The sequence below is a fragment of the Aethalodelphis obliquidens genome, unplaced genomic scaffold (genome assembly GCF_003676395.1).
Source record: "Aethalodelphis obliquidens isolate GAN/ISIS:26980383/991018 unplaced genomic scaffold, ASM367639v1 scaffold14, whole genome shotgun sequence".
Classification (NCBI taxonomy): Eukaryota; Metazoa; Chordata; class Mammalia; order Artiodactyla; family Delphinidae; genus Aethalodelphis; species Aethalodelphis obliquidens.
Genome location: NW_020837958.1, coordinates 29,431,924 through 29,450,747, shown reverse-complemented (window position 1 = coordinate 29,450,747; position 18,824 = coordinate 29,431,924). Strand labels below are relative to the sequence as shown.

The 18,824-nt window shown below is 35.8% G+C and overlaps 1 protein-coding gene across 1 annotated transcript in view; it reads right to left on the bottom strand.

The window, feature by feature from the left end:
* Positions 1 to 18,824, bottom strand: part of SOX6 (SRY-box transcription factor 6) — a 620,818-nt gene that overhangs the window by 9,672 nt on the left and 592,322 nt on the right. Inside the window, exons 16-17 of the mRNA XM_027115294.1 lie at positions 6,004 to 6,177; positions 3,198 to 3,414 (exon numbers count right to left, since the gene is read on the bottom strand). Of these exons, the coding sequence (XP_026971095.1) occupies positions 3,198 to 3,414; positions 6,004 to 6,177 (391 nt within the window). The remainder of the gene's footprint in view (positions 1 to 3,197; positions 3,415 to 6,003; positions 6,178 to 18,824) is intronic.

The window sequence follows — 18,824 nt, the reverse complement described above, 5'->3', positions numbered from 1 at the left end:
AAGTATTCAATAATTTACCATTATTGTTACTTAAAAAGTAGCCCCAAATTTTAATAGTTTTTAGTATCTGCATAATTCTCTATTAGTTCACACGTAAATTACTGAATACGCTTTAAATAAATTGGAAATAGATTACATTTGGCCATAGTTCTTTGGGAAAAGACAATGTTGTAGCTATATGTACCCTAATAAGTATCATCTTAACATTAATAGTACTCCTATCAGGATTATTATAGAACTCTGATACTTAACCTATCAATTGAAGGGGTTAAATCCAAGGCTAGAGCTAATATTACTCCATTTCATATACTGATAAATTCATTTCATAATAGCTAAGTAAAAAAAAACCTAACTCACTGAATTTCCAGTTGTATCATCAGTAAAATGTATGACAATGTTGAGCAATATATGTAATTTTATTGGCTTGAAAGTTATGCACGTCTTTTCAAAATCAGCTATAAAAATTGATCTCACCCCCATTCCCTCAAGAAGTCAATAGCAATCTTTGAATTTCTTGTTTGTCTTTCCCTCTTGTAAATAACCTCGTATCTAATGAAGATCAGTTTGCAAAGATGAACCCCAGGGAGTTAATAATCTATCAAATACAACTACTTAAAAGAAAATACGAATCCTTAAGTGGAAATAATACCTGGCTTTATGTAGCAAGTATTATCAAAACTGGGCAGAGGAGAATACTGAGCACTGGAGATTTAAGAGTAAGATATTCTGGCCATTGCCTGCACATCCATAGCCCTATTCCACAGTCTAAAATGAGCCTTCCACAAAGGACCTCTACGCCATCAGAATCCTTAGTCTCTAAATTTCCAAGCTCCTTTTATGCTACTGTATACCACAACAAAAGACCTTATTTTCTCTAGGTTCTAGGAGCTCTTCCTCAAATGGCACAGTCATACTCACAACTGTGCAGAATAGGACTCTGAGGCATATTTTGAAGCAATGTTGTGAAGACAATTCCTCAGTCATTTGGCATGACAGAGGCAGAGACCTGATTTAATCCTTTGCTCTTGCTCCCCTTTCAGTAGCCGTAGGACCTCTTGAAGCCTCCATTTCTTTATCTTATTTAGAGGATTATATACTTTGTATACCTAAAACACCTCGTATACAGTAGGCATTCAATAAGTGGTAGATGCTATTGAGTTGTTTTAGAGTTTCATTTTACATGCATTGTTATGTGTTGAGGTATTTCGGTCCAGAGCTGGTATCAATGTTCCCTTTGGTAAAGAGGACTAAATTAAATAGAATTACTCCATCTCATATTTTCAAATAAGTATCAGGGAACTAAAATGGTACCTTTGATAATCTTCCAGACTATGGCAAAAGAGACCCACTATGCAACACAGGGGACATGACTGAGAGAAGGGTGGGAATGACAAAACATCTCAAATTTAAACTTTTGATTCTCCGCTCAAAAGTGACTACATACCTTTTCAGAGATAGACTAACAGGATTAAAAGAAGACATTACACAGTCTTAAATTTATATTTTGTTACCTACAACTATACTTCCTAGAGTACACTGTGACTTGGTATATTTAATAAATTCTCTAATTAACATGTGAGTAGCCCAATTATATTGTATTGTACTTTTGGTGTTAAAGGCATTACTTTTTAAAATGCAAACATTTGTAACACAGAAGAATTTGATATCCTATTTTGGCATGTCTTCAGCTGTTAATACACTGGGATCCCCAAATAACAAAGTGATTTAAGCCTCACTTTACCTCGAAAAGGTTCTGCCATAGTGTAAAGAAATTCATTGATTATCTAGTGTGATATAAAATATAGTTTTACTCTGATAGCAAATCCATATTTAATAGTAATAATAATGACAGGAATTCACCTTTATTGATATTGTACTAAGCATTATACAAAGTACTTTTAAAAGCACTGCCTCATTGAATCCTCTCAACAATCGTTAGAGATAGGTACTATTATTCATTTCACTTCACACATGAGAAAACAGAAGCTTAGAAAAGTTAAATAACTTGCCCAAATAGGTCGCACAGCGTCTCAAACTCAGTGGTCAAACGCAGAAGCCGATGCTCCTCCCCAGAACACTCTAGTGTATTGTATAGTGACCCAGACTGCTCTCATTGGCCTTTTTTTTTTTTTTTTGTATTCTGACTATTTACTTTTCCAAATTAGTAGTATGTTTTTAAACACATGCTTCTGAAACCAGCCTTGTGTTTCATGAGGTTATTTTCTGAGTGTCCTTAAAAATAAATGGTTCTTTACTCCTCCTTTAAGGCATCTCTTTTCTTCACCTCCAAGTGAAGCTTTCTTGTTTCCCTGGCACAGCACAGCTCCTCAATTCCCCTTCCAGTTAACAGTGAACACAGCTTCCTTTTTGCTTCCTCCAGTTCTCTCTCTCAAGCCCTTTCCCAAGTGTCTCCCCAGTCTGATGCCAGCTGCCTCAGGCCACTGCCTCCAGACGGCCCTCTGGTTTGCCACCCCTGTGCTGCTAGGTCTGAGTGTGCTGGAACCTACAGACATCTGCACCCCGCTCTGCTGACCACTGTGGTTACAAGAGGCCTCTTTCGAGTACAGACAGCCAGTCAGCCAAGTGGAAATTTATACCAGAAATCTATTACCTAATTTTTAAACAAAATGACATGAAATCAGACTTGAAGATATCAAAAACATGTCTAGTTTCTGATTTAAGCAAGAAAATCCACATTGTTACTGCTTCTACCACAGAATAATTTACTGCAACAGGAGTTCTGGATCTTATGCCAAAAATGAGGTCCTCTAACCAATGTCAAGGCCAATTATCTTGTGGTAAATCCCACAACAAAAGCAGACTATTGTGATTAGAGTCAGAAGCACCACCCAGAGAAGCTAGAAAGCTTCTGGGGATTTCTTAAGGTTAGTTTTTACTCTTTTTTTCTCCCTGTGTGTCTGCTTAAATAAACTACCAGAAACTTTGTGTGTGGGCACTGGACATCCTAGATTACTTTGAGAGACAATGAAAGGGGTTATCAGTTGGGAGTGATCTGTTGCCTGTTTGTTTTGATTTGAGCAGAAGCCATGCTGCAAGGCTGTGCGCTTGTGACAGGCCCCTTCGGTATGTCACAACCTCTTCCCTTCCCTAATCTCCTTCCCCCAAACACTGCCAGTAGCCATCCTGTGGTTTCTTACCGCGGGAAAGCCCAGGTGGTTAAATGCAGGAACACTTACCCCACGGTAAAGAACTGCCTCATCTCCTGTCTCCGAGATCTCATCAGTTGCTTATACTCCCCAATCCGGAGCTTTTTGCCATCGACAATGCAGGTGCGTTTCGGTCGAGGTTTGTATTTATAGTTCGGGTACTTCTCTAAGTGGATCTTGCTTAGCCGGGCCTGCTCCTCATAATAAGGTTGCTTCTCTTGGTTGGACATGGATTTCCAGCGAGACCCTAGACACAAAAATAGCCTTAAGTACCCAAGTGGTCAAGGCAACATACAACATACTCCTGGCAAATAACTAGATATACCTTCCCACCACTTCATTCACCTGTGCTCTGGGTAGCTCCTATTACCACATACCATCGAGCCACGCAACTCGTGTTTTAGACTATAGAGCAAAGAATAATTTGGATGTGATACATTTATTATATTATTTCCCTCAATAACTTAAAGCTGATGCTACCATAAGTATATTGTTTTAAAACACGTCTTTGCTTCTTAAGATCGTCTCCTGCACCAAGGTTGTTTCCCCATCCATCTGCCTAGGGTTAAAAACCTAGACTTCCTAAGTATACTTTGGAGTATGACAGAATTCTCAGGAAAAACTCTCTTGGTTCCAGAAATTCAAACATCTCCCACACTCCAAGCATCTTTAGTGAAGCTGTCCTTTGATAAGATGTTAGATGTTGATATTCTTCCAAATATAAAAACCTAAGGTGCACACTGTACCCCCTGGCCTAGGGTAATTAAAAGTCTACACTCTACTTAAGAAGTTATAGCTTTAGAACCGGAAGGTACAGTGGAATTATATATATATATACATACATACATATATATATATATATATATATACACACATATATACCATTTTCAAGTACTATAAACATTCATTCAAAGCCATACCAATGAAAGTACAAAAATTTTTAATATGGTTTATACAGGAAGAAGGAAAAGTATTCACTTCTCTAATATTGTTTATAAAGAATTATCTAAACACTTGACGAAGAAGGGATGTGTTTTTTTACGTGTATCAAATTGCATTTTTGTGTCTCGCTGGTGAATAAAGCGGTAACAGCTGTGCTGACTGGATGTCAGCTATTCTTCAGTGGAGATTTTTCATACATAAACAAATGGAAAAGTTGTACAAATATTCTATGCAGCCAGCAATATCCTGGTCTGTTTTAATAGCACATCCATTCCTGTTTTTCCTGATTGTTGTGCAAAAGTTGTGTAGAGAGTCTACACGGACAGGCTTCTCTGTGTTCGGCTGGCTCCCAGCAGCTTAGAGTCCCAGTTAAGGTTTTTGGTGCTCTTAAAATTCTTGTGCTTAAAAGTTTACATTTTAATGAATATACTTACTATACTCTTAATTTTTTTCACGAATACACGCCAATAATATAGATTCCCCACAGATGCCAAAATGGAAACAGAGAGGTTCTGTGCCCACTGGAGAGCTTACTCATACTGCTAATAAAATGGCCAAAAAGGGGAAAATTTCCAAGTTAGATATCAAAATTTAGGGACAGGGAAATAATGATTTTCTTTTGAGTGTCTATTAATTAGAAAAAATGTTAATATATATATTAGGACCATTTTGGTTTGAAAGGTATTTAAATTTATAAGAATAATGCCCCTATGTGTATCTCTGAAACTCTAAAAATAAAACCCCACTTAACTGTAATGACAGTTAGTATCCATCTTGAAATTCAAAAGTCAAAAAGAAAAAAAGGAAAAACTTGTATTTTAACATTTCAACACTATTTGATCTCACGTATCTTCAAAATTTTCTTAGGGGTCGCTGCCTCAAAATGTCTCAGAATCAAGTTAAATTATTTATACAGTGATAAAACATGTGTATTTGTGTATGTCCAGATCACTGATATTTACTCAGGTTAAATATTTATTGCTTTTGAACAAAACATTTAAAAAATGAAAACCACAGTTTAAGTCTCTAATGTTTTTCGGCTTCTTAAACGGCTGTCTTTGAGATTTTGTCACATCATGACAGCTTAAATAGAACAGTGCCTTCTGTGTTTTTTCTTTTTAAAGAGGAAACATGTTGACTGTAATGCTGCATGTTGAATAAAATACGTTCAATATGTTAAGCACAATAGTTCCAAACTGTATAATCTGCACTAGGCAAGCTTTACACTAATAGAACAAGGCTTGAGTTTAATCCGGAGAAACGGGAGAATCACTCTGGCAAGTTACCACAAAATGGGCCTCTGCCCTGTGGTCTCTGTGTTCAACTCACTGCTATGAAATTTGAACTAGTCATATCTTATTAAAGTAAATGTAGTTTTATTTTACAAGTTTTAAAGTTATCATTAGAGGCACTGTTCTACACTCCATAAATTTCACACTATTTGGGGGCTCACCCCTAGCCCTTGGTGAGTTCTTTCAGAGGGACATATGAGCCCAAGAATTCTAAAGCAGAAAACCGTAGGGTCTATGAGTGTTCCCAGCGTTTCACAGCAACTTACGAATTTTAAAAGACTGAATTAAGAAAAGGAGATAAAGCTTGTCTCCATGATTCTTATTTTGCAGTGACCTCTCAGAGTTGTCCTATTAACACATACAATAGACAGTTTTGTCTCTAAAACAAGTGTTTAGTCAGTCCTGCCCTGGCACCTGGTGGATGTACTAACTCCTAAACCTAAAGGCTCCGGTGCAGGGTGGGAAATGCAGAGATGACGACAGTCTCCTAGGGCAGCTTGCTGAGCTCCACCTAACTTCCGCAAACCACAGTCTCCCTTAGGTGTCACATTAGGCCCCTTCTTTCCACTCGTTAGAAGATCAGCATCAGCGGCTGCACTCACCTAAGATTTTGCTAATGTTGGAGTTATGCATGTCAGGAAAGGCCTGAAGGATTTTCCTCCTCTCATCCTTGGCCCAAACCATGAATGCATTCATTGGTCGCTTGATGTGTGGCTCACTGCTGGCCCGGCCACGGGCATCCCTGTAGACTCGTGCTTCAGCCACAGTGGCACCTCCTGTTGGCCAACAATAATACTGCTGTAGTTTAGCTGCAGAGCCATTCATTGCTTTACTTCCTGTAATGTCAGGGCAGGAAGAACAAGATGGGTGCAAAGCATTATTATCTGGAGACTGTTAACATAGCTGGCCACCTGGTTCAGCTGTTTTCCCTAGGCCCTTCTCTTCTTTTTAAATGAACTCTTGGAAGCAGAAGACAGTTTTAGATGACAGTTCTACAGGCTCTTCTGAGGTAGGCCTCAAAGACACACTGGGCAGAATTAATTTTGCATGTTTTTATATACCTAGTACATTTTTACCACAATCAATTCCAGGTAACCTTTCCTGCGTGATTTCTCCCTTCAAAGCAGGCTCTTACCTATCATTTTAGCCTCATTTGCCAAACATTGTAGCCACTTCAAACTATCTCTTACCCCCAATAGCACTCTCTTTCACAATACTGTGCCTTGGCCAGTGCTCCCCTCACTGCCTGGAAGCCCCTTCTCCTACTTCTTCATGCTAAATCCCACTCATTCTTTAAGGCCTATTCAAATGTTGTGTGTTGCATGAATTAATTAGTAATTCAATGATAACTATTAACTGAGCAATTACTATGAGTTAGGCTTTATGCCAGGTGCTAGGTATACAAAAGTGAATAAAACAGCACCTGCTTTTAAAGGAGCTCACAGTTCAGGGAGGAGACAGACCCCAAACAGACAATTGTAACAGTGTATGGTAAGTGCTCTAATATTGAAGTAAACAGGGCATCAAGAGGGTGCCAGCAGACGGGACAGTGAGCTAATGCCTCCTAGGAGAGGTGACATCTAAGCTGAGTCTTGGAGGATGAATAGGAATTAGCACGTGAATGGGGGCGGGTAGTAAAGACGATGGGAAGGGTAATTCAAGCCAAAGGAAGGGCATTTGCAATGATGTCTCCCAGGATGCATTCATTCCTCTTTCTTTTAATGTTACATGCTCCAAAGAAATTACTTGCTTATGTGGCTATCTCTCTCTAATATTTCCATTCCATCCCCAGGAATATGAGACCCCTAAAGTTAGTGTTTATGTTGCACTCATTTTTGTATCCCCAGGATTTTCCATGTAATAGATACTCAAATACTTATTAAGTAAAGGACTGTTCAGTTTTCAACTCATATGCAAAACTAGTAGACTAAAAGGCAGTCATTTCAAGGGTCCTGATATATTTTTCTGCTGTGTGAGCATAGTTCTTTAATATCGTCTATGAAACTAAGTCTAAATCCCTGATATTTTATAGTTTCCAAAGAAGTGACCATAGTAACCTACTAGATTGAAACCTTCTTGAGGATATGGCAGGAACTGGCTCTCCTTCACTGCTGTATCCCTAGGTTCCAATAAAGCACATGGCATCCAGAGTTTCAGTTAGTAAAATACATTCAGTTAATGAATGGTTGAATAAATGAATCAATGAATGAATATAGCTCTTGCTTGCTTTCATACCCCCTACCAGCATGATACACTGATGGGTGCTTTACAGGTGGCAACTACTATATATCTCCCTATAGATTGAGAACCCCTAGAGTTAAATGTAAAGTTGGACTGATGGCCTCAGCCAGGGCTTCTACTGCATAAACAGGAAAGCCTACGCCCAAAAGTTTAGAAGCAAAATATGCATTAAAACCTACATCTCTACATTTTGGAAAAAGTAAATCCTTTCAGCTCAGTGGAGTGATTATACAGGAACAACATGATCCAATCCATCTCTGCCCTTCTACTCTATTTCTAGCTACCTTGATGAAGTAGAAATTTGTTTGTGTCAGAGCTAGGAATAAATTAGAACATTAAAGTGCACTATTATTTGGCAAATATGGTCATCATTTATTGCAAACAAAAGACAGAATAAAAGGGCTGAACTGGCTAATACTGTCAATTCTTTTCTAAACATGAAGAAGGGCAGAGGGGCCCCTTTCTGAAGACCATGCAAAATAAAATATTTTATAAACAGCCTTTCTTTTAGGCTGACTAGACAGAATGATCCCTTACATGAAAAGTCTCAGATCCCAAGATGCATAACTAATATGCTACCTTTTCGCCACCATACCCACAGTACATTAATTTCATTTAAAATGCACTGACCATACAGGATAAATTGATTTCACTTTATATGGGTTTGACAGCCATGTTTATTGTGCAGTGAAATGTAGTGTAGCTTCCAGCTGACAATATCCATCAACACAGGGCAATATGCTGACTGCTGGGCCAGACGAAGGCATACATTACTCTGGAAGTGAAACACTCATTCAGATACGACAGTGTCTTCTCCTGAGGATCACCATAGTAATTTATGATGCCCTCAGTGCCATTACTTTACAACTGACATGAATTCAGCAATTTATATACTTGCATGCATACATATAAAAGGAGACAGGCTTGTGGAGACTGTCAGATGCAAAAACATTTCAATATTATTCTAAGTTAACTACTTTGCTACAGGTGATTAACATTTGAGATCTGCTTTTACTGTCATAGCTTTTCTTCACCTCTAGCAACACCAAATAGCCAGCTTCCATTTATTTGTTCACTTACAAGATGTATTTCATTGTTAACAGGCAGTTTTAATCTCCTACAGACTGATCATCGTAGATTTTTAGACTCTGGTTTTAGTAGATCTTCTACTCCATACCAATTGATACTCCCAGACATGTCCAAACCTAACCCAATCTCTCTCCCTCTCATTCCATACTGTAGTCTTAACATATCCTTCCTACTCACTTCTACCTGACTAAATTCCACCCTCTCCAAGGTATAGAGTTCAGGGCCCACCCTACCAACTGTCCTACACTGACCTTGTCTGTCCTCCCATAGTACATATTATTTACATGACACTGACTGACACTGAATTAATTACACAGCAGATCTCTATTCTCACAAGAAATACACCCAGAAATTGAGAAATTCAAGCACAGTACATAGTATAAAAATGTGAATTAAGGGAAAATAGAAAACACCAGGGTGTATGCACATCTTTTTTTTCTTGTCTCCTTTTCTCTCTCCCAAGCAGAGTCAACTGCAAAATGAATGGGACATTCCAAGTTAAAACTAGAAATGTTGTATTAATGAACCAAGATTTAGGGAGAAGAAGAGACTTATCCAGAGAGATCAAAAGTTTTGAAGCTACTTTTAAATTGGATCTGATATATGATCAGAGTCAGAATTTTAAGAAAATATAAAGGGGCCCTAACATCAAAAGAATATTTAGAAAGTGTCCCTTAACTTCCCAAAACTGCTTCATGAAACAAACTGGTGAGGGAATTATTGTTATAGCAATAAAAATACATATGCCTGTATATATGTTTATAAACTCAGAAATTTAAAAAGAGATTGTATTTTAGGAAATCCCTTTTAAACAGATAAGGAAAACTCTATATAATAATATAGAATTATTTTTAAAAGGTATGCTATTAATCTGAATATTTGAAGCCTAAAATTGACTTTCTGCTATAATTAACTTAAGAATCTACATATCAAATGTGACTTCATGCTGCTCATTTATTTTCAGAAATAACATCAAGTTAAAAAGGGGTGGGGGGGGGAAGCAATTCATTCTAAAGTAGCCAATGCTCTGTGTCAGAATCCAGAGTTATCCTAGAGAATTGCTCATAATTCTAAGAGGCAGATTCTTTTACTTTTAATAGCAGAGGAATCATTTGTGAGTTCAATGTTCATAATATGTCTTCTCATGGAAAGCAGTTGGAAGAAGCCTAGACCTACAGCTATGTACTTGGAGACTACTGCTTTCCAGCTGGCCTAAGAGTCTTTACCAGCAACACCATTCCTAAATAACGGAAGGTCAACAGTACCACACTAGGCAACAAGGGAAAGCACTGGTCCCCTTTACTCCAGGAATTCCTGCTCTCTCTATTTCCCTGAGTTTAATTCATCCTTCAACTCCCATATCACAGTCTGTGTAAAGGCAAACTTTCAGTTAGATGAAAAAAGACAGTCTATGAGGAAAAAACAGAAACTGCCAAGGCAAAAACTTTCTTAGGGATCTGTGATTCAGACGATTGAAAGAGAATACAGAAAGCTGAGTTTTTCCAGGTGGGCTGGAAAGAAGGCCAGTTTAACCATCATAGCCTATGGCAATGGTCCTGAACTAATCCTAGAGAGGCCCCCTTTCTGGGTAAATGCCAAGGGTTATGTGAGTGAATGAGTAAGCGTTTTGTGTGGATTTGTGCATATATAAAGTTCTCCCTAAGGAGGAACTCTAGCAAATTCTATAATGTGCTTAGGAATCATTTATTTATGCATCAATTCAGCAAACACTTCTGACAAATTTCAGACGTACCCAGCATTGTGATGGAGTATACAAAGATAAATAACACGTGTGACTTGTTTTTAAGGAATTTGGTCCAGTGTGGGAAACAGATGCATAAACAGAAAATTACAAAACAGTGTAAGTGCTAACATGGGTAATTTCAAGGTACTATGAAAGCAGAGAAGGGAAGCTATTAATGTTGTTGGAATGGACAGATATGAATAACGCGGAAGCTTCAGAGAGGAAGTACTGCTTGAGCAGTATCTTAAAGGAAGAGTAAGAACTTACCAGCAGGTATGAGTGTGAAAGCATTCTAGGTTGGAGAATGTGTGAATATAAAGGCACAGAGTTATAACAAAAGCACAGAGGGTTTTAGGGAATAAAAAGAATCTGGCTATGTCTTGAGTTTTTTTTAAAAAAACAGGGGAATACCAAGAGATTAAATTCGGAAAGTAAGTAGGGGCAAGATTGCTAAGTACCTTGACTTCAAAGCCAAGAAGTCTTTAAGGTTTTTATTATAAAAAAGCAGGGTAGTGACAAGAACAAATGTGTTCTACAAGAGATCAAAATGGAAGCTAAATGAGAAATTACCACTGAATAGTCTCAATGATTACCAGTGAATTGGCAATAAAGAATACAGAAAAATAAGGTGAATAAATACCTCCTCACAGGCCCATTAAAACTTACATTTTGTCAGACAGAATGAATGTAATATAAGTAAAATATAGCACAAAAGATTCTCTTCTGGGATCCAGTTCTGGTAATGGCAGAATAACGTATATCAGACTAACTTTCAAGCAGATAATAATTATAACTGCTGGAAAAAATATGAAAAAAAACCCAGTTGAAGGTACTTGAGATCTACCAAAATTAAGAAGAAACTGGAGAGGATTCAATCTTAGAAAGAAAGAAATGTCACTGAGTAAACCCCCTGTTTTCACAGTTTTTCCATGAAGACACTCCCCAGTCTGAGTAGCATGGAGTGGCTAGAATGCAAACAGAAAGTCAGTCTTACTTGGCCTAATGTATCAGAAGAGACAGTTTGAGGCTTCTGAGTGCCTGACACCTGAACTTCACATGTATAGGGATGACTTCAATGATTCTGGTGGAAACCAGGGCTGTATATCTGAAAACTCTGAGCAGAAATTTCAGCTGATGCCCACTGCAAGGGAAACAGAATTTGGATTTGAATCCTACAAAGTTAGAAAGTATTCATGAAAAATTCAGGCTTTCCACTGAAACCCCAGAGGGACCACTCTTTAGGAATAAAGACTGTATGCTAAGACTAAGGATTCATCTTAGGACTGAAGACAAAACTCAAACAGTCACTACCTAACAGTGCAAAACTAAGCCTCCACAAGTTCAATGTGACCAGCAAGTATTTTAACTGCCTCCTAGCACAAAAATAAACATTCTTAACAGAGGAAGATTATAGAAGCCAGAGTCTCTACAATTTATAATCCACACTGTACAGTGTATAATAAAAAAAAAACACTAGTTGTGCAAACAACCAGGAAAATGTGACCCAGAGACACCCCCCCCCCAAAAAAAATATCAACAGAAAGAAACTGCAATGGCTCAAACAGTGTAATTAGCAAACAAGGACTTTAAAGTAGCCATTAAAAATATGTTCAAGGATATAAAGGAAAATAATATCATAATTAATGCATAAATGGGGGAACTCAGCAGAGAAATGAAACTATAAAATGAAACATGGAAATTCTAGAACTGAAAGACGTATTTGAGATGAAAATACACTGAATGGACTTCATAGCATTTTCAAGTGCAGAATAAAGGGTCAGGGACCTTAAAAATACATCAAAAGAAATTAGCTAGTCTCAAAAACAGAAAGAAAAAAAGCTGAAAAAGTAGGCAGAGACTTTGCAATACGTAAAACGATATACTGTCCTAAGTGTAACTGGAGTTCTAGAAAGAGAGGAGAGAGAATCATGACTGAAAACTACTTGAAGAAACACGGGCTGAAAATTACCCGAATCTGGTGAGAAAAATCACCTTATAGGTTCAAGACATTCAGACAAATGCAGGCAGAATAAATACAAAGAAAACCATACCTAAACACTAGTCAAACTGCTGAAAACCAAAGACAAAGGGAAAATGCCAGAGAAAAAGGACACATAATATATACAATGAAACAATAATGCAAATTATGGCTGATTATTCATTAGAAACAATGAAGACTGGAAGCCTATGGAATATCATTAGACTGCTAAAAGAAAAAAAATCAACATAGTCTTATCCAAAGAACATATGCTTCAAAAATGAATGTAAAATACATTTTCAGACAAAAGCTGAGAGAATGCATTACCTGCAGACCCAGACCAAAAGAGACATTCAAGGAAATTATTCAAGATGAAGAGAAATAACATCTGATGGAAACTTAGATATATAGGAAGAAAAGAAGAGCATTGAAAATGATAATATGTGACTAAATTAAGAAATTTTTTTTCTTCTCTGGATTTCATAATAAATGGCTGATTGTTTAATGTTTTTAAAAGACAAGGGACTATTTAATACAAAATACAACATTGCATCGTGGGACTTATAATATATGAAGAGGTAAAACACATGAGAAAAATAGCTGGCACAAAGGACAAAGGTAGTAAATATTAAATGTTGCTTGAGTAGTAGTATAATTTTAACTGTAAGGATATTCAAATTAAGAATGAACAGTGAATCTAGAAAAAACAATTTTTAAAAAAATACAAAGAGGTATAGCTAAAACACCAGTAGAGTAATTCAAATGGAAGACTAAAAAGAGGATTCAGAAGGAAACAGTAAAAAGATCAGTGGTTGTAAAGGGGAGGGAGAGATGAATAGGTGAACACAGAGGATTTTGGGGGCAATGAAAATACTCTGTATACCATAATGATAGATACATGTTCTACATTTGTCCAAACCCAAGGAATGTACAACATCAAGAATGAACCCTAATATAAACGATGGATTTGGAGTGGTTATTATGTGTCAACATAGGTTCATCAGTTATAACAAGTGTACCACTCTGGTGGGATGTTGATGATGGGAGAGGCTATGCATGTGTGAAGGCAGGGAGTATATGGGAAATCTCTATCTTTCCCTCAGTTTTACTGTGAAACTTAAACTGCCCTAAAAAAAAAAAAAAAAGTTTTCATAATAGTAGCTTAGAAAAAGGATTCAATTAAGCAAAAGGAAAAAAAGTAATAACAGAAAGCCAAAAACTGAGGGAAAAAATAGAAAAATAGCAAATTGCAAGACTTAATCCCATCAAAATTAATAATTACATTAAATATAAATGAATTAAATAATCCAGTTAAAATTGGAGATTTTCAGAATGGACAAAGAGTAGAAATCAGTGCATAGGAAACAATTTACAAAGCCAAACATTGGTAATTTGAAAAGATCAATAAAATTGATAAACCCCTAGTGAGACTGATCTACAAAAAGGGAAAACAAAAATACCAATATTTGGATTGAAAGAGGGAATATCACTACAGATACTATTCACTTTAAAAGGATAGAAAGCAAATACTGTGAATAACTTAATTCCAATAAATTTGACAACTTAGATGAAAAGAACAAATTCCTTGAAGGACACAAACTGCTAAAATTCACTCAAGAATACATAAGAAGTCTGAATACTCCTAGAGCTAATAAAGAAATTCAATTTACAGCCAACAACCTTCCCACAAAGGAAACTCCAATCTCAAATGGATTCACTGGTAAATTCTTCCAAATATTTAAGGAAAAACTAATAGTAGTCTTACACAAACGAAGAAAGTAGAGGAAGAAAGAATACTTCCCAAATTCATTTTATGAAGTAACATCAAACCCTGACAGAGATTTGAACATAAGTGCAAAAATTCTTAATAAAATATTAGCAAATTAAACCCAGTAATATGTAAAATGGATAATAAAACATGACCAAGTATGATTTATCTCAGGATAAATTAAGTTAAAATGTAATAGTAATTTAATATTTGAAATCAGGCAATGTAATTTAACAAAACAAAGGGGAAAAAACATGATCATCACAATAGATTCAGAAGATGGTTTTGACAAAATGCAATACCCATTCATGATAAAAACTCTCAGGAAACTAATAATAGATAGGAATTTCCTCAGTCTGATAAAGAACTTTTAAGGAAAACTTGTAGGATATCATACTTAATAGTGAACTACTGAATGCTTTCCTCCAAGATGAAGAGCAAGGCAAGGGATGTCCACTCTTACCACTATTAATCAACATTCTTCTGCAGGTAAAGAAATAAAAAGCAGGCAAAATGGAAAATAATAAGTAATGTTATGTGTATTCATAGATAATATAATTGTTTACATAGAAAATCCTAAGAAATCTGCAAAATAATTACTAGAACTAAAAAGTAAATTTACCATTATTGCAATATACAATATAAAAATATAAAAATCAACTGTACTTCTATATACTAGCAGCGATTTAAAAAATAATTTCTTAAGTTTACATTCATAATAGCATCAGAAAATAAAATTCTTAGGAATAAATTTAACCAAAAAAGTGTGCAAGACCTCTACACTGAAAACAATATAACATTTGTGAGTTCAATAAAGTAAACCTAAATAAATGGAGGAATACACCATGTTCATGGATCTGAAGACTCAATATTGTTAAGATGTCAATTCTTTCCAAATTTATCTATAGATTCAACCCAATCCTATTAAAATTGCAAAAGACTGTTTTTAGAAATTGACGAGATGATTTTTAAAACTATATGAAAAATAAAGCAGTAAAAACATCCAAAACAAACTTGAAGAAAGTTGGAGGATTCAAACTACCTGATTTCAAGACTTACAGTAAAAAATACCTTGTGACATTGTAAAAACTAGAGTAATAAAGACAGTGTGGGATTGTTAAAAGAATAAACAAATGTATTATATTAACGCATATATGTGGAATCTGAAAAAATTGGAATGCACGATCGTATTTACAAAGCAGAAATAGAGACACGGACATAGAGAACAAACGTATGGATACCAAGGGGGAAGGGGGGGAGAGTGGGATGAATTGGGAGATTGGGATTGACATATATACACTATCGATATATATATATACACATATACACTATGTATAAAACAGATAACTAATGAGAACCTACTGCATAGCACAGGGAACTCTACTCAATACTCTGTGGTGACCTAAATGGGAAGGAAATCCAAAAAAGAGGGGATATATGTATACGTATAGCTGATTCACTTTGCTGTACAGTAGAAACTAACACAACATTGTAAAGCAACTATACGCCAATAAAAATTTTATAAAAGGATAGACAAATAGATCAGTGGAACAGAATAGACAGTCTAGAATTAAATCTTCCTCACATGTATGGTCAATTTTCAATAAAGCCCTAAGCTGTTAAAAATGATCTTTTTTTTTCAACAAACAGTGCTAGAACAAGTGGACAAATATGGGGAAAAAAGTAAACTTTGACCTCTTACCACACATTACACCCAACAATTAATTGAGATGAATCATGATTTGAAACAAAAACAAAAACTATAACACTCCTCAAGGAATATCTTGGAGAATATTTTAGTGACCTTGTAATAAGCAAAGATTCTTAGATACGGCAAATAAAGCACTAAATATACAAGAAAAATAATAAATTGAACTTTATCAAAATTAAGACTCCGCTTATCAAAAGTGGTTATTAAGAAAATGAAATGTTAAGGCCCAGACTGGGGAAAAATACACGTCTGACAAGACTTGTATCAAGAATATATAAAGAACTTTTACCAAAAACAAAAAGTAAACAATCTAATTTAAAAATAGGCAAAAAGACTCATTAAAAAAAACTTTACAGAAGAAGATATAGTTATGGCCATTGAGCACATGAAAAGGTATTCCATGTCATTAGTCATCGGGAAAAGGCAATTAAAGCCACATACCATTTTGCACCCACTAGAATGGATTACAACACTAAATGTTGGCAAGGATATGGAGCAACTGGAACTCAAACATACTGATAGCAGAAGTGTAAAGTGGCATAACCATTTTGGAAAACAGCTTGGCAGTTTCTTTTAAAGTAAAATATACATTCATCGATGACCTGCAATTCCATTCCTAAATACTTACCCAAAACAAATGAGAACTTTTCAGAATATAATAGCACTTTTATTCAGAATAACCAAAGGCTGAAAATAACTGGAAAATGGACAAACTGTGGTATATACATACAATGGGATACTATCCAAAATAAAACTATTTCAGTGCTTAGTTCAAAAAAGGTAAAAACAAAAGTACCAAAGTAAAACAGAAAACCAAACAAACAAATGTAAGTGATATTTTTCTGAAAGATTCTTTTCTCTGTAAACCTGAGTGTGTGGCATATTCAGGCCATTGTGAACTCAAAAAAAAAAAAAAAGAGTCATTTAGCAAAAAGAATTATTAAAAGGGGAAAAAATGCTACAATTGGTTGCTTACTAATAAAAAGAGACAAATATAATATACACCATTGGGTCCTTGACAATCTCACTATTTTAGACTACTTTAGTCTATCAACAGAATAATTAATTTTCTCCTGTGGGATTTTGAAAGAGTTACATGACACATCTGAGTTAACAGAGAAAATGATCATGAGTGCATCAGAAACAAAAATGTAGAAGATAAAGGAATATTAGAAGCAGACATGAAAAATTAGGAAAGGAGGAAGTTATTAATATGACATAGGTTGGATTTTTTTCACCAAGTTTATTCCACCAAATGTATCTTAATATTGTAGAGGTCTAATTCACTATGTTGTAGGGATGGCTGACAGCTGTCCGTCTATGATTATGGAAGTTCTGCTAACTTTGCACTCCAACTTACTGCCAGAATGTGAACTTACTTTCATTATAAGAAGGCTATTTGAAATTCAAATTTGATTTCTTCTTGGAAAATAAAAGAGATGGATGATTTGGCTATCCTAGTGGTTTACTTGGCAGGAAAATACATTCCGTGGCTGAGCAAGAACCATTATCATTAGAGAACTGATGTGTTCATCTTCAGAGAAGGAGGGATACCAGCAGTGGAAGAGTATGGTTTGAGCTCTGTGTCTTTTATAGAGGATTAGCTAGATAGGTTAGCAAAGAATGATTTACTGATGGGTGTCATGATTTAAAGACGGCAAATGCAAAATATGGATGCATAGTTCTTCTGAACTAGAGGTCGGTTCAGAAGAAAAATAAGGAACCAGAGGTACAGGAACAAAAGATGAATAACCTGTGGTACTTTGATTAAAGTGTTAATTCTTCATTTGACCAATGCAGGGGAAAGCCATAGGAAAATTTTCATTTCCCTATTTTCATTTTAAGCTTCTTTAATCCCTACTTACCTCAAATGCCCTACTTACCTCAAGTATTGAACTTACCTATACCAAGAAATTTACTGAATAAATTAGATAGATGGATGATAGATAGATAGATAGAGATAAAGATATAAACATATGTAGTGTACACATAAAGAAAAAATTCTGCTGGACAATTTGGAAACAGACATTTCACTAATTAGAGTATCAAAGTAATTATTTTAAAGAACAGTTTATGTTTTTCACTAGTCTAGACCAGAGATCAGTTTCCAGAATAGAAACACCAAGTGTACTAAGGAATTTTACCTACAATAACATTTACAAAGTGCTTTCAGGAAATACATTATCTCAATCCTCCTTACAATCCTTTGAAATGGGTAAGAGGGTAAATATATTCACTTCACTTTATAGATGAGAAAACCAAGGCTCAGAGAAGGTGAGTTACCAGCCTCTGAAATAACCGGCTGCTAGTATATTGCTAACAAGGAACAAAGCCAGATCTAGAACCTAGGTCTTCTGACTTTAAGTCTAGTGCATTTCTCCTACACCAAAGCTACCCCAGGCACTATTCGGTGACATGAAATAACTCTGAATCTCAAAGCCCACCATTCCTTGGCTGGAACATTGCTTTCCCCCTGTAAGGATGCCATTTCCCTGTACTGTTAAGCACATTAAAGGAGCCTATTACCAGTTATGAAGTTCATGCCACTATCTAATTGGTCCAAAGATGCAAGAGCATGCAAAGAAAGCACTAAGGAGTGAAATTACAGCAGGGATTAAAACAAAGCTAAATTAATGCATTCCTTGGTTGCAGGATTATGAGCAAGTGCTATTGTAGATAAGGCTTCTATTTTTTCCTATTGGAAACTCCATTCTCTTTAAAAGATCAACAAGAAGAACCAAAAGGGAATTCCCTAAGGTCAGCTCTGAGGAAACATAAACCTCTAATTCAATAACTCTGCTACTGCTCTGAAAAAAAGGCTTTATTATTGCAACATCCATATGGAGCCAATTGGACATTAATGACTAATCAATCCCTCCCCTTTCTATTCTA